This window comes from Dendropsophus ebraccatus, chromosome 12 (assembly GCF_027789765.1).
Source record: "Dendropsophus ebraccatus isolate aDenEbr1 chromosome 12, aDenEbr1.pat, whole genome shotgun sequence".
In the NCBI taxonomy this organism is placed as follows: domain Eukaryota; kingdom Metazoa; phylum Chordata; class Amphibia; order Anura; family Hylidae; genus Dendropsophus; species Dendropsophus ebraccatus.
In genome coordinates this window covers 67,254,965-67,270,568 of record NC_091465.1, presented here as the reverse complement: position 1 = coordinate 67,270,568, position 15,604 = coordinate 67,254,965, and the positions used below count along the sequence as shown (strand labels likewise).

Here is a 15,604-nt window from a genome sequence, read left to right as displayed (position 1 = left end):
TAAGTCAGATCGCGGGGGTCCCCTGCAACCTTCAGAATGAAGCCCCAACTCCCAATTGTCACAAATGCTGTGAAGACTCATCCATGTGCTGCCGCACCATTCACTGTCTACTGAGTTGTCAATTCTACTTGAGCGTTGTATTCAGCTTTCTCAGCCCGCTCCATAGACAATGAATTAAGCAGTGGAGCACATGTGCGATTTTCCACTCCACTCACAACACTCTGGGCCCCATTCTAGAAATTTCTGGGGAACTCCGCATTTGCGACCAGCTACAGGTCATAACCCTAGGTGATATGTACATCACCTACGCATCAGCTTTAATTAATATATATTAAGAATTTTTACTTTGTACTGCTTCATTTCAAAGGTAGTAAACTTTTGTATACTGGAATACCCCTTTAAGGATTTCCAATTGGCTGTTAAAGGGAACCAATCATGAGAAAACCATGCCTGCAGCTATAAATACAGTGTTACACAGCCCCCAAACACTGTTTCCAACCATATATTTAATCTCTATCAGCGTCAGTCGTGTGGCCTGAAAATATACTTTGTAAATGTCCCATGCTGTATGCAAATTATACCAATGTAGTCATCGGAGCGCACTGTGGCAAAGTAGTCACGGGTATTTATCAATGCATGCATGATTTTCTCATAATTGGTTCCCTTTAAGCAGATCTGTGGTTCCCAGGTCTCGGATTAAGCAGTGATTACATTGCAGCATTTATGTAAAGTAGCTATAAGGATGAGAGCCATTCATAGGGGCCAACGTAAGCATCTCATCTTAAGCTTGGATAAACAGATATCGGCATGTAAATGCTGTCTCCTCTCCAACTGGCTTTAATATCAGAAACTTTTAATCCCTGGGCTGCCCAGAAATAGTGGCCCATTACAACAGCACCTTGTGTTTCTAAAAGAATACAACCCATGTTCATGCGTCCGTTTCCAGGGTTTTATCACCATGTATTCCGCAGATACACGAATATGACAAAACAATGGTAAAGCTCATGTTACAGAACATGAAAGAGCACAATGGATCATAACTGAAGAATAAAGGGCAGCGTCACATGATACTATGGGGCCCAGACAAGAATCAGATGTCAGGTATCAAAGCATGAAGTTATTACCAGACACCTTTCATCAGGGCCTACTGTGATCCACTTATCCACTTAATCTTGCCCACAGGGTTTTCAAGTAAGAGCAATAGGTCTACACTAGGTTGGGGTTTTATGATGCAAATGTCCAGGACTGAAAGCAATGAAAGGTAAACGTCACATTGCACACAAGCGTCTTGCAAATTGTGGATGTTCTTGGATTACAACTATAATAATAGCAATCGCTTGCTTACAAGCCGTGTAATGCCGGACAACCCAAGCCCCGCAGACATGTGGGATGTCAGAGTAAAAAAAAAAAAGCAGTAAAAACATACTTACCTGGTCCTGACTACCAGTCCTGTCACTACCCGGCCACCACTTTCATAGCCGATAGTGGTAGTCGGGATCCTAGGAAACTGCTATAAACATGACAGCAAGAGAAAGGGACCAAACTTTAAAAGAAAGAAATTTTGCGTGGGGTATTTTAATTCAGCTGTATTCACTTCCTCATGTGGATCCTGTGATCCACATCCAAACTGGGGACAAGAGAGGTGCTGTGTCTAGAAGAAAGCAGCCATGTTTTTATAGGACTGGATAACCTCCTAAAAAAGAGAAGTCTGGGCAAAATCAATTTTAAGATATATTATTGCCCAAGAAAAGTTATGAAAATTACTAATAGACACTTATTAAGGGAAAAGCACCTATAGTGCATTTTCCCTGCACTTGCTACAGCATGGCGTGTTCAGGTCTCTGCAAGGGTGCGTTCACACACACAGGATCCGCAGCAGATTTAATGGTGCAGATTTGATGCGGTGTTCAGTTATTTAGATCAAATCTCCTGCGGATCCGCACCATCAAATGAGCTGTGATATGGTACGTGTGAAGCTATCCTAAAGTTGGTGACGTCACATCACAAAAACTGCCGATTCCTGCTGCTCCAGTCCATCTGTACACTAAAGGGATTACTCCCTGCATGCTCCCCTAGTTCCCTGCACCTCTCTCCATGCTAGTGGCCCTCGGCAGCACTAGTCCGGGAGCAGCCGGCTCCCACTGCTCCATGCTACTTCTGTCTTCTCTCCCCTTAGTGGGGATCACCCCTGCCGGCCTTCCCCAGCTCCCTGCATCCATGCCCCGGTGGCTGCTCCCCACTACCTTTTCTGGCTGGAGAAGGGTGCCAGGAGGTGTTTCAGGCTGGCGGGGGCAATCCCCACAGCAGGGACAGCAGGCAGAGGTAGCAGCAGGAGCCGGCTGTGCTGAGGGCCGCCTGCATGGAGAGAGGTGCAGGGAGCTGGGGGAGGATGGAGGGGGTGATCCCTTTAGCAGACAAATTACAACAGCGGGGGGTGGGGGGGTGGACTGGAGCAGCAGGAGACAACAGTTTATGTGACTTCACCATCTTTGCAGAGACCTGAACACGCCATGTTGTAGAAAGTGCAGAGAAAATGCACTATAGGTACATTTCCCATAATAAGTGTCTGTTAGTCATTTTCATAACTTTTGCTGGGCAATAACATATCTTAAAATTGATTTTGCCCAGAATTCTCCTTTAACTTGATGGAAGTTACACAGGAAAATGTGCGGCAACTACTAATGATTTTGATGGCCACGTAAAAGATGCGATTTCTCATTTATCAGCTGCTTGCTGGCTCTTTTACATGGGCTAATGAGTCTTTGTAGAAACCCTTGGTTCACACATCACCCTGCGTTAACCCCTTTAAGTTCTGTAAATCCCATGGCAATATGGCCTAAACTGAGGATGAGAGTAACTTGAGACTCTTCTTTAGGGGCAATGGGGGAGATTTATCAAACATGGTGTAAAGTGAAACTGGCTCAGTTGCCCCTAGCAACCAATCAGATTCCACCTTTCATTCCTCACAGACTCTTTGGAAAATGAAAGGTGGAATCTGATTGGTTGCTAGGGGTTGCTACACCATGTTTGATAAATCTCCCCCAATATTGCCTAAAACCAACTATACAAAGCTGTGGCTGACAGACACTGTATCCATAGCAATCAGACTCCACACATGTAATATAACTAAGTAGTAGGAAAGCTATGTCAATCACCCACGTATTACATCTATGTCTTCCATGTGAATCCAGTGTACGTTTTTTTTCCCCCCGACCATTACATGTGTCAAATAAGTTCACATAAGCTAGCCTTTCTATAAGGTATGTTAACGTTACAAAAGCCCCTTTCACAGTGCAGCTGTACTAGTAGCGTCATGTACTTGCATATATTTTCAGCGCCATCAAGGAGGCGGGAATGTCGCTTTAAATTACAATGTGTCAAGGATGTCGCTAGTTTTAAAAAGAACTATAATTCATAACACTGCCCACATTAGGACTAATCTACTAATGTGAACAGTCGGCTGAACTAGGGCGGAGGGATTATAGGAAGTGGTAGGCTGCGATCACCGGTGCGGAGGAAGCTCTAATACTGCAGTGGTGGCTGCTCTTGGGTGGTCTGGTATCTTGGTGGTCTCAGCTGTGCCATATAATTAGGTTCTCTTTGTGTTTGTATGGCAGTGAACAATGTATAGTCAGGACTTACTGTTTTTTCCTTCATTGTTGTCGGTATTAAAGTAACGAGAAAGGGCAAGGGTACAAAAAGAGCGAAGGGCTGCTCTGCGCTGCTCCAAAGTAAACTTCAGCTCTGGTAAAACAGAAGCAAATTAGATTAGAGAAGTCTGATGAGCCACTAATAATACTAGAATAAGAACCCACACCCTAAAATAGTAGTATTACAAAGCCTTTATTTACAACATGCCACAGCAGCTCCACACACGGACTCACTGGTCAACAGCCAAAAAGGTTCCGACATGAAAACAGTTGAACTTAACTAATTTTGGGGTGCTGAGATCGAAAATGATGTTCAAATTTTGAAATTGGCTCTAATTTTCAAGATATAGACGTACGTTCTATACTTCTCACAGCTTGTGATACAATACTAGGAAAAGTTAGCATCATCAGTATTGCATCATCAACTGGTATATTGCATCATCTTAGAATGACCAATAGTTATGGTATAAGGCTAGGTTCACACTGCGTTTTTGCTATCCGTTTTTTTCATCTGTTTTTTTGCGAAAAAACGGATGAAAAAAAACAGATGCATTTGTGTGCCTTCCATTATAAAAAAAAAAAAAGGATCCTTTTTTTAACGGACACAAAAGTAGTGTCAACACTACGTTTGTGTCCGTTAAAAAAAACGGATCCGGTACGATCCATCTTTTTTTTTTTTTTTTTTTTTTATAATGGAAGTCAATGGAAAAACGGATCAAATTGCATGCATTGCACACAAATGCATCCATTTTTCATCCATTTTTTGCAAAAGCGGATGAAAAAAACAGATTGCAAAAACGCAGTGTGAACCTAGCCTAAGGTATCAAGGTAAATGGAACCCCTCAATGCTTGCAGATTACTGTTGGACAGTTATCAGTGGCAATCCCATGTATGAATACAAGAGACACCGAGTAGCCATTGAATAAGGACCTACATTCCAGAGGTCAATAAACATTATTAATTTGTAAAAATTCTTGGATATGCCTGTAAATTGTAGTTGATTTCAGATAGAACTAAGTTTCCTATGAATATATTTCAAAGGTTTATGAACAGTAAACTTGCTTCCTTATGATTGCAGAAATAATAAATATGTCGGCTATTATACTGTATTCTATACAATTCACAAAACAGTAACATGAGAACATAGAAACTAGAGCCAATTAACATTTTTACTTGTGATATTTTAATTCAGCTCATAAAAATCATTAAAAAATTGATAATTTTATTTCTGAACCAAACAACTTTTGAAAATTTGTTGACCAGTGAGGAGGGTCTGGAGCAGGGCAGACTCCCAACACCGATGACCTCCATATGCAATGCAGCTCTCTGATGCCACCTATTGGAGGTAGCTTTCCCTTCACTTCAGTGTCTGACTTCAATTAGAAGCTGTAAAACATGACTGGGGATTTAATGGGGTACAACAGAGAAAAGAAATTAACTGGTGTCAGAAAGTTATACAAATTTGTAAACAACTTCTATTTACAGTCTGCTGCCACTTCTGTCCATGTCAGGAACTGTCCTGAGAAGTAGTAAATCTCCTGCTCTAAACAGTTCCTGACATGGACAGAGGTGGCAGAAGAGAGCACTGTGTCAGGCTGGAAAGAATACACCACTTCCTGCAGGACATGCAGCAGCATGGCCCATTACTCTTATCAAATAGATGGTACCAGCAGTCAGGGGAGGGTGGGTTGATGGATACATTATCACTCTAAAAGGGTCCATCATCAGCCCTGACAGAACAACATGACATGCTGTGCTCTCAAACACAGGAGCCAGAAGCAACAAACTCTGCAAGCTAAGTACTTCTATATTGTATTGTGAGCGAGTTTTGGAGCGTGCGAGTTTTTGATCTGAAGTGTGTTTTTGTCTCAAGTGTGGGACTTTAATATTCTGGGACTTTAGATTCGGGGAGTTTTAGAGGAAAACAAATTGTTTATTTGCTTTTGAACACATTGTTTGCTTTTGTTGCTTGTTTGTTTTTTCTTTCTTTATACATAATATCCCCATATAAATGAGCGCCATGTTTGACAATGCGGCCCAATGTACATCTTGTGCGATGTATGCAATCCTTGATCAACCGATCGAGGGTGCATACCATTGTGGGAGATGTGTGCATGTTGCTGGTTTGGAAGCCCAGATCCTGGATCTAAATGAGCAGCTGCAACGATTGAGATGCATTGGCAAACTGGAAAGGGGTCTGCTTCTCACTGAGCAAGCACTCCAAGGGGTAGATGGGGGAGAGTGTGATAGCATGGAGGTACAGGAGGAAGAGGCAGCTAGTTGGGTCACAGTTAGAAAAAGGGGTAGAGGGAAGAGTGTGAGGGAGGCCAGTCCTGATCTGGCACACCCCAACAAGTTTGCCAAATTGGCGGATGAGGGGGATGTTGATTCAGGGGTGGCATTGCTGCAGCAGGACACTGCCTCTGAAAGCCAGGGGGGTGTCTGCTCCAGTAAGGTGGGAAACAGGAGTTCAGGGCAGGCCAGGCAGGTACTGGTAGTGGGGGACTCAATTATTAGGGGGACAGACAGGGCAATCTGTCACAAAGACCGGGATCGTCGAACAGTGTGTTGCCTTCCTGGCGCTCGAGTTCGTCACATCGCGGATCGGGCTGACAGATTACTGGGAGGGGCTGGCGATGACCCAGCAGTCATGGTGCACATTGGCACCAATGATAAAGTTAGAGGTAGGTGGCGGGTCCTTAAAAATGATTTCAGGGACTTAGGCAGGAAGCTTAAAACTAGGACCTCCAAGGTGATTTTTTCCGAAATATTACCTGTACCACGAGCCACACCTGAGAGACAGCGGGAGATTAGGGAGGTAAATAAGTGGCTCAAGAGCTGGTGTAGGATAGAGGGGTTTGGGTTCATGGAGAACTGGGCCGACTTCTCGGTCGGTTACAGGCTCTACGGTAGGGACGGGCTGCATCTCAATGGGGAGGGTGCAGCCGTGCTGGGGGAGAAGATGGCTAAGAGGTTGGAGGAGTGTTTAAACTAGGGACCGGGGGGGAGGGCAACTACAATATAGTAAGTGAAGACAGAGTAGATGGAGAGCTGGGCCTAGATTATGGAACTGGGGGTGGAGCGGCGGGAGGGGTTAGAATAGTCACTAGTGATAAAAGGAAAGGGAATATGGACAAATATATTAAATGTATGTATACTAATGCTCGAAGCCTCACTAATAAAGCTGAGGAATTAGAACTCATAATGGTTGAAGAGAAATATGATATAGTGGGGATAAGCGAGACATGGCTGGACGAGACCTATGACTGGGCCGTTAATATCCAGGGTTATAGTCTATTCAGAAATGACCGTAAAAATAAGAAAGGGGGAGGGGTCTGTCTATATGTTAAATCATGCCTTAAGCCTATTCTGTGGGAGGATATATGTGATGATAATGTGGAGTCTCTTTGGGTAGAAATAAGGGGAGGGACGAAGAATAATAAAATTCTTATAGGAGTGAGTTATAAACCTCCAAGTATAGTGGAAGAATCAGAAAATCTTCTTATAAGACAAATAGATGCGGCAGCGAAGCAGGGGGAAGTCATTATTATGGGGGACTTTAACTACCCAAATATCAACTGGAAAGCAGAAACCTGCAGCTCCAGGAAGGGAAGCGTGTTTTTGGAAATAGTAAAAGATAATTACCTTTCCCAACTAGTAGAGGAACCAACAAGAGGGGGGGCCCTTCTGGACCTGATCTTAACCAATAGGCCCGACAGAATATCAAAAATAGAGGTGGGGGGTCACCTAGGTAATAGTGACCATAACATAGTAAGTTTTCAATTATCCTTCAATAAAATGATTAGCAGAGGGGCTACAAAAACATTAAATTTCAGGAAGGCTAATTTCCAAAAACTAAGAGAGGACCTTGGGAACATAGACTGGGACAATGCCTTCAGAAATAAAAGTACACAAGAGAAATGGGACATATTTAAGAGCATCCTGGGTAAATCGTGTGAACGACACATACCATATGGGAATAAACGTAGTAGAAATAAGAGAAATCCAATGTGGTTAACTACAGCTGTAAGGGGTGCAATAAATGATAAGAAACAAGCATTCAGACTACTAAAACAAGAAGGTAGTGGGGAAGCATTGAGCAACTATAGACAGAAGAATAGAATGTGTAAAACGCAAATAAAAGAAGCAAAAATAGCAACAGAAAGAAGGATAGCCACAGAAAGTAAAACAAATCCCAAAATGTTCTTCACCTATATAAATAACAAAAGACTTAAAACCGAAAATGTTGGTCCCCTCAAAAATAATCTGGGTGTAATGGTGGAGGGGGAAGAGGAAAAGGCCAATCTACTAAATACATTCTTCTCTACTGTATTCACAGAGGAGAATCCCATAACAGACGACATGACTAGGGATAATGTTAATCCTCCCATAAATCTCACCTGCCTAACACAACAAGAAGTGGGGAAACGCCTTAAAAACATTAAAATCCATAAGTCACCGGGCCCAGAAGGTATCCATCCTAGGGTTTTGCAAGAATTAAATACTGTGTTGGACAGACCGTTATTCCTATTATTTAAAGATTCTATTACGACAGGGATTCTTCCACAGGACTGGCGCATAGCTAATGTGGTACCAATATTCAAGAAGGGGTCAAGGAGTGATCCTGGAAACTACAGGCCTGTAAGTCTAACATCTATAGTAGGTAAAGTATTTGAGGGGATTGTAAGAGATGCTATACTGGAGTATCTTAATGAAAATAATCTTATGACGCAGCACCAGCATGGATTTATGAGGGATCGGTCCTGTCAGACTAATCTGATCGGCTTCTATGAAGAGGTAAGTTATAGACTGGACCTGGGGGAGGCTGTGGATGTTGTGTATCTGGACTTTTCAAAGGCATTTGATACTGTGCCGCATGAAAGGTTGGTCTACAAAATGAGGATACTGGGACTCGGGGAAAACGTATGCAAATGGGTAAGTAACTGGTTGTGTGATAGAAAACAGAGGGTGGTCATTGATGGAACATATTCAGATTGGGTTTTAGTTACTAGTGGGGTACCACAGGGGTCAGTGTTGGGTCCACTTCTTTTTAATATTTTTATTAATGATCTTGTAGAGGGGCTACAGAGTAGAATCTCCATTTTTGCAGATGATACTAAACTGGGTAAAGTAATCAGTACAGAGGAGGATAATATCATATTACAGAGGGATTTGGAGAAGCTAGAGGCTTGGGCGGAGAAATGGCAAATGAAGTTTAATGTGGATAAATGTAAGGTTATGCATTTGGGCCATAGAAATAATAAGTACAGTTATGTGCTAAATAATAAAACACTGGGTAAAACTACTTCCGAAAAGGACCTGGGGGTATTGGTGGACAGTAAACTCAACTTTAGTGATCAGTGCCAGGCAGCAGCTGCCAAGGCTAATAAAATAATGGGGTGCATCAAAAGAGGTATAGATGCTAAAGATGAGAACATAGTTTTGCCTCTTTATAAATCACTGGTCAGACCACACATGGAATACTGTGTACAGTTTTGGGCACCGGTATATAAGAAGGACACAGCTGAACTAGAGCGGGTGCAGAGGAGGGCAACAAAGGTCATTAAGGGAATGGGTGGGTTACAGTACCAGGACAGGTTATCACGCTTGGGGTTATTTACGCTAGAAAAAAGACGTCTTAGGGGCGATCTGATCACAATGTACAAATATATGAATGGACAGTACAGAGATCTTTGTAGTGGTCTTTTTACTCCTAGGTCTGTAACAATGACAAGGGGGCATCCTCTACGTCTAGAGGAAAGAAGATTTCATCATCAGCATCGACGCGGGTTCTTTACTGTACGAGCGGTAAGACTGTGGAACTCTCTGCCACATGATGTTGTCATGGCTGATTCATTAAATAAGTTCAAGGGAGGGCTGGATGATTTTCTTGAAAAATATAATATTACAAGTTATGGGCATTAGATTTCTGGTGATACGTTGATCCGGGGATTGTTCTGGTTGCCATTGCAGTCGGGGGAGGGGGGGGAGTTTCTCCCTGTGGTGGGGCGTTTGTCTTCTGCCCCGTGGGGGTTTTTCGCCTTCCTGGATCAACACAGTAGGATTTTCCTAGGTTGAACCTGATGGACTCTTGTCTTCTTTCAACCCTATTTACTATGTTACTATGTTACTATGTTACTATGTTATTTTGTCTGGTATTATGGACAGAGGCTGCAACCATGGCCGTCAGAGGAGCCTCCAGAGACACACAAATCTGGGCTACCCACTAAGCCTCTGCAGTGTATTTTTCTTCTCTGAGAACATTTGCCATGTGTACATACCCTAACACGGAAAGACGCAATACCGCTGCATTGACAAACTAAAGAGACAAAACACAAGTGAAAAGGTAAAAGGCAAAGAGTATTGAGGGTCCCAACCCTTTAAAGACCGGGCTAATTTTCTTTTTTGCGTTTTCGTTTTTTCCTCCTTGTGTATATAAGGCCATAGCAGTTGCATTTTTACACCTACGGACCCACATGAGCCCTTATTTTTTGCGTCACTAATTGTACTTTGCAACGACAGGTTGAATTTTTGCATAAAATATGCTGCGAAACCAGAAAAAAATTATATGCGCAGTGAAATTGAAGAAAAAACGTAATTTTTTTTCTTTGGGGGGGGGGGGGGGGGGGGGGGTGTTATATATGTTCCTCAAGTCGGTACGATTAAAACGATATTTAACATGTATAACTTTTATATTAATTGATGGCTCTAAAAAAATAAAACCTTTTACAGAAAATAAACGTTCCTTAAAATCGCTCTATTACCAGGCTTATAGGGCTTTTATGCTTTGGTCTATGGGGCTGTGCGAGGTGTCATTTTTTTGCGCCATGATCTGTACTTTCTATCGGTACCTTGATTGCGCATATGCGACTTTTTGATCGTTTTTTCTGAATTTGATGTGACCAAAAATGCGCAATTTTGCACTTTGGAATTGTTTTGCGCTTATGCCGTTTACTGTGAGGGATCATGAATTAAATAAATAAATATTTCGGGCGATTATGCACGCGGCCATACCAAACATGTTTGTTTATTTATTTTTATTTATAAAATGGGAAAATTACTAACAGTAATTAGGTATACCCGTCATGCGTCGTTAAGGGGTTAAAGTGACACTGTCACCCCCTTTTTGCATTATGACTTCTCTACACAGGTGTAAAGTGTAAATTTAACCGCTGAGGTGATGTGGCCTATGCGGCGACAATGTCACAGGGGTGGTGCAAACTGTGGCATTGTGGGTGGGGCTAAGTGGCGCGTGAAGCCCCGTCCAGATAGCACAATAAGGTATGAAAACTACTGAATTTACCCTTTACACCTATGTAGAGAAGTCATAATGCAAAAAGGGGACAACAGTGTCACTTTAAGTAAAACCTGAGGTGATAAAGTGCCCTGCCAGGTACACTCACAGAAAGCTCACCGGGCTCTGCCCATATCCCTTTAACTATAGCTGTTATTGTAACATGCCGCAACTGATTTGTAGCTATTGTCTCTTTCCCAATTCATTATAGTTAGTACAATGTAGACAGTGGCAGCAATGATGGGTTATACATGTATGGTTACTAACACGCCTTGTCTAACTAAATGATGGTTCTTGGAAAGTGTTAATTGACAGTAAAGATGCCATAGGACTTGGCACTATGAGCTATTATTGTATATCCTTACACTGTGCTTTACACAAGAAGGAGGTCAACTACTGATGTAGACACATAATCATCTATCTATCCATCTCTATCCCAGCTGGACACACGCAGATTTGAGAACTGTTCCTACCTTACTAGAGTGTGTCCATAGGACATATGATTAGTGTTAAGTAGACGTGCCAAACATTTTGCCTTTGGCAACGTTTTCCAAAGCCAAAAGATTTTTTCCAAGTCAACTGGTACCAGAAAGTTATACAGATTTGTAAATTACTTTTATTTAAAAAATGTCAAGTCTTCCCATACGTATCAGCTGCTCTATGTCCTCCAGAAAGTGGTGTGTTCTTTCCAGTCTTACACAGTGCTCTCTGCTGCTACCTCTGTCCTTGTCAGGAATTGTGCAGAGCAGTAGCAAATCCCCATAGAAAACATCTCCTGCTCTGGACAGTTCCTGACAGGGACAGAGGTGGCAGCAGAGAGCACTGTGTCAGACTGGAAAGAACACACCCCTTCCTGCAAGACATACAGCAGCTACCAATTGATTAAAAAAAAATAATTATATATATATAATAAAAATAATAAAATAATATTATATACATATACACATACACACATACATACATACATACATATTAAGGCTATGTTCACACTACGTATATTTGAGGCTGTATTTGGTCCTCAAGTCAGATCCTCATTGCAACCAAAACCAGGAGTGGATTGAAAACACAGAAAGGCTCTGTTCACATAATGTTGTAATTGAGTGGATGGTCGTCATTTAATGGCATTAATAATATTGAAATAATGGCCGTTATTTACAGTTATATGGCGGCCATCCACTCAGTTTCAACATTGTGTGAACAGAGCCTTTCTGTGTTTTCAATCCACTCCTGGTTTTGGTTGCTATGAGGCCTGAAATATACAGCCTCAAATATACGTAGTGTGAACCCAGCCTAATTATTATAGTCCCCTATTAAGGGTCTAGGTACACAGATGCTACGTTTCGACCCATCCAGCATGCTTGACAAACACCCAGATGGATTGAAGTGTAGAATGTATGTATGTATGTATGTATGTATGTATCTATCCCAACACTAAAGATTTAAAGATCTGCACTACTTTGGATGCTACTTTGGATACTCTTCCACTGTGAATGTTAGGAAAGCCTTCCATTCGCATCATTGGCTACCTGTATCTGTACACCCTCATCAAATACTGAGATAAACCTGCCAAATTTTTAGTCTGTCCAGTCTACGGTCTAGTTTACATAGTCGATGGTTTTAGTAATTTTGCCGCTTTATGTCTATCTTATAGTATACTCACCAGTTCTTTGCATGTCTTCTATGGGATGAACCTGCACGGTGTATATGCTTTTATTCAGATCCCGATTCACTAGTAAGAGTCTATGAGAAGATGAACATAGAGGTAACAGATTAAGATTCTGTCGATAAAGACTTGTTTTAAAAGAAAGCACAAAAGCTAAAAATATTCCCAATAATGGTCCTCTGATGTCTGCACCCTGCAGCCCTAGTAACTTATAAATCCACCGCCATAACCAAGTTAACTACCCCCCCATTACATCTAAAATGAAAAAAACAAAAAACTAAACAAAAAATCATGCTAATCACTCACAAAGCCTTTTCCACTGTTTAATGCATCTTTATTATTTTACGTGCTGTGGGACAATATAGAAATGGTGGTGAAGATGGTCGTATCAGTTAACAATGTGGGAGCTTTTCTAGTTTAAAGCGACTCTGTACCCACAATACCTCCTCCCCCAAACCGATTGTACCTTCGGATAGCTGCTTTTAATCCAAGATCTGTCCTGGGGTCTGTTCGGCAGGTGATGCAGTTATTGTCTTAAAAAACAACTTTTAAACTTGCAGCCCTGTGTCAAATTGGCGTGGCCTAGAGTGTCTATGACTTAGACCTGCAATGCCTCTCTGTCCCTCCTCCCCACCCTCTTTACCATTAGGAATGCTCCAGGTTGGATTTCTGCTATTCATCACCTGTCTGAACACTGTACGTGTGTTGGTTAGTTAAGGCACCTGTGCAGTGTTCAGACAACTGATGAGTAGAAGAAATTCAACTGGGGCGTTCCTAATAAATAAGAGGGTTGGGAGGAGGGACGGAGAGGCAGTGCAGGCCCAAGACATAGACACGCTAGGCAACACCAATTTGACACAGGGCTGCAAGTTTAAAAGTTGTTTTTTAGGACAACAACTGCATCACCTGCTGAACGGACCCCAGGACAGATCTTGGATTAAAAGCAGCTATCTGAAGGTACAAGTGGTTTGGGGAGGGGGGCAGATTGTGAGTACAGAGTCGCTTTAACAATGCTTGGGTGACAAAAAAAAAAAAAAAATCATATAAACCAGCTGAAACAGATCATGGTCAATTCACCCACCTAAAATCCTTGTTGTTCCAGACAGAAACCCCAGGATTTAAAGCCGTAGGAACTTAACAGGAGAGCCAAGAGATTTAATAGGATGTCCTTTAGTATATATGTGGTGGTAGAGAACAGATGTGAAGCACACTCCTAGTAACTGAGCGTATACCTATATCATGGGATACTGGTTTTATTATCTACTAACACAATAAGGATGGCTCATAAAAATAACTGTCTACACAAGGGGATCCGGTACAGTTATATGTTCACACTGTAATGTTTACCATCTATTTTTATAGCTCACCTTTACGACATCCACCTTTTTAGAGTCTTTCAGCAATATCAAGAGTGCCCAACCCTAAAAAATTTGAAAGCCTTCTTTGGACATAGGCAAAAAAAATTTAAGTGTCCCTGTTGTTGCAAAAAAAAAAAAACCCAAACAAACCTGCATGTTGTTCTTTTAGATTAACCCTAAAAAATATGTTAACTGCTGTCATTGTTCCTAAGAGCCACTTCCCATGGTGCATAGCTATTAATCATTCACTCCATTTTATATGGTAGGATCTCTACCTTACATCACTAGTCAATCACAGCACAACACAGAACACGCTTTTCTCTGCTATGCCACAATATAGTGCTGGTGAAAGTGCAATGAACAGGCTTGCACTGTGCTGGGCTGATGTACACAGTACATTACTTTAGAAGACATGTAAGAGGAGAAGAGGTTACTGATGCACTGGGTTTCTACCAGGTGTTATGTAAGCAGATATGAAGGATACTGCAAGACAGCGAGGAAGGGGTTAAACTAAGCACCGATCAGACTGTCACTGTGTGGGGGATGATTTATACAGGATGCTACAATGAGGGGAGAAGGGGTCATAGATGCATTGCAATGTTGTATAAGCAGAATGGAAATAAACGGCTACAAAGCAGGGGAAGGGTTCTTTGAAACACTGCTGCTGCTTTTTAGAAGGAATCCTTGATTTACCTTGCATAGACAGTGCAGATCCTCTAGACACTCACAGATGCAGATACACAGTCTCTTTCTCCATCACAGAGCACATGCTAAGCTCCGCCCACAATACCTATAATTCCTCTTAATGCTGCTGCTCCCAGAGATGGATTTTCCATAACAGGTAGTGGACAGCAGTGGAACACGCCATCCAGCAGGTGTACGTAGGCCTGCATAAATCATGATAAATGAGGTGCTGGAGGAGGCCACGCCTTATCCTTGCTTTGCCACGCTGGGGATATCGCAAGGGGGAGTGTGCAGCTGCCTGCATCTCTACCCGGCGGTCAATCAAATCTGACTCTTTTGCTTTATTACAGTGGATGAAGTGTTGTACCTCGGGATTGCACTGGGTGTAAGAAGAGAGACCTGTTGTGATCAGTAAGTTTTGACATTTATGATGACATGAAAATGGAAAAATCCTACAGCATCAAGTAGTAGAATCAAGTGTGCTTATTCACAAATCAGGGTATATATTTACAGCAGCGATGTTTCGACCTAGCAGTCTTACTGCTGCTGTATATATATACCCTGATGTGTGAATAAGCACACTTCATTCTATGTCTGGATGCTGAAAGGTTTTTGTATTTTCAAGTCTATAGTGCCCTCACCAGGGATTGGAGGCCTACCTGCGTGCATCACATACTTCTACCAGAGGCCACATCCGGACTATTTCCACAAAGGTGCTGTAGGATTATTTGATTTGTTGGCATGTATGATGGCATGTCATAAGTTATTTCAAATGACTAACACTTTAACACTTCACATACCACAGGCCCCAGTGTTTACAAGTATGTGCATGTCCTATAAAACTGGCAGCATTTATGCTCCTACAAACCCTTAAAGTGAATGTACCACTAGTACATTGCTTTTTTGTTTTTTACATGAACAGACTGGCGCCAGAGTGGGGATGCTGGTGGCGCAG

At 42.1% G+C, this 15,604-nt stretch overlaps 1 protein-coding gene across 1 annotated transcript in view; it reads right to left on the bottom strand.

Annotated features, from left to right (window-relative positions):
• FUZ (fuzzy planar cell polarity protein) overlaps positions 1 to 15,604 on the bottom strand; it is a 73,379-nt gene that overhangs the window by 14,453 nt on the left and 43,322 nt on the right. Inside the window, exons 9-10 of the mRNA XM_069949070.1 lie at positions 12,605 to 12,684; positions 3,643 to 3,744 (exon numbers count right to left, since the gene is read on the bottom strand). Coding sequence (XP_069805171.1) covers positions 3,643 to 3,744; positions 12,605 to 12,684 — 182 coding nt within the window. The remainder of the gene's footprint in view (positions 1 to 3,642; positions 3,745 to 12,604; positions 12,685 to 15,604) is intronic.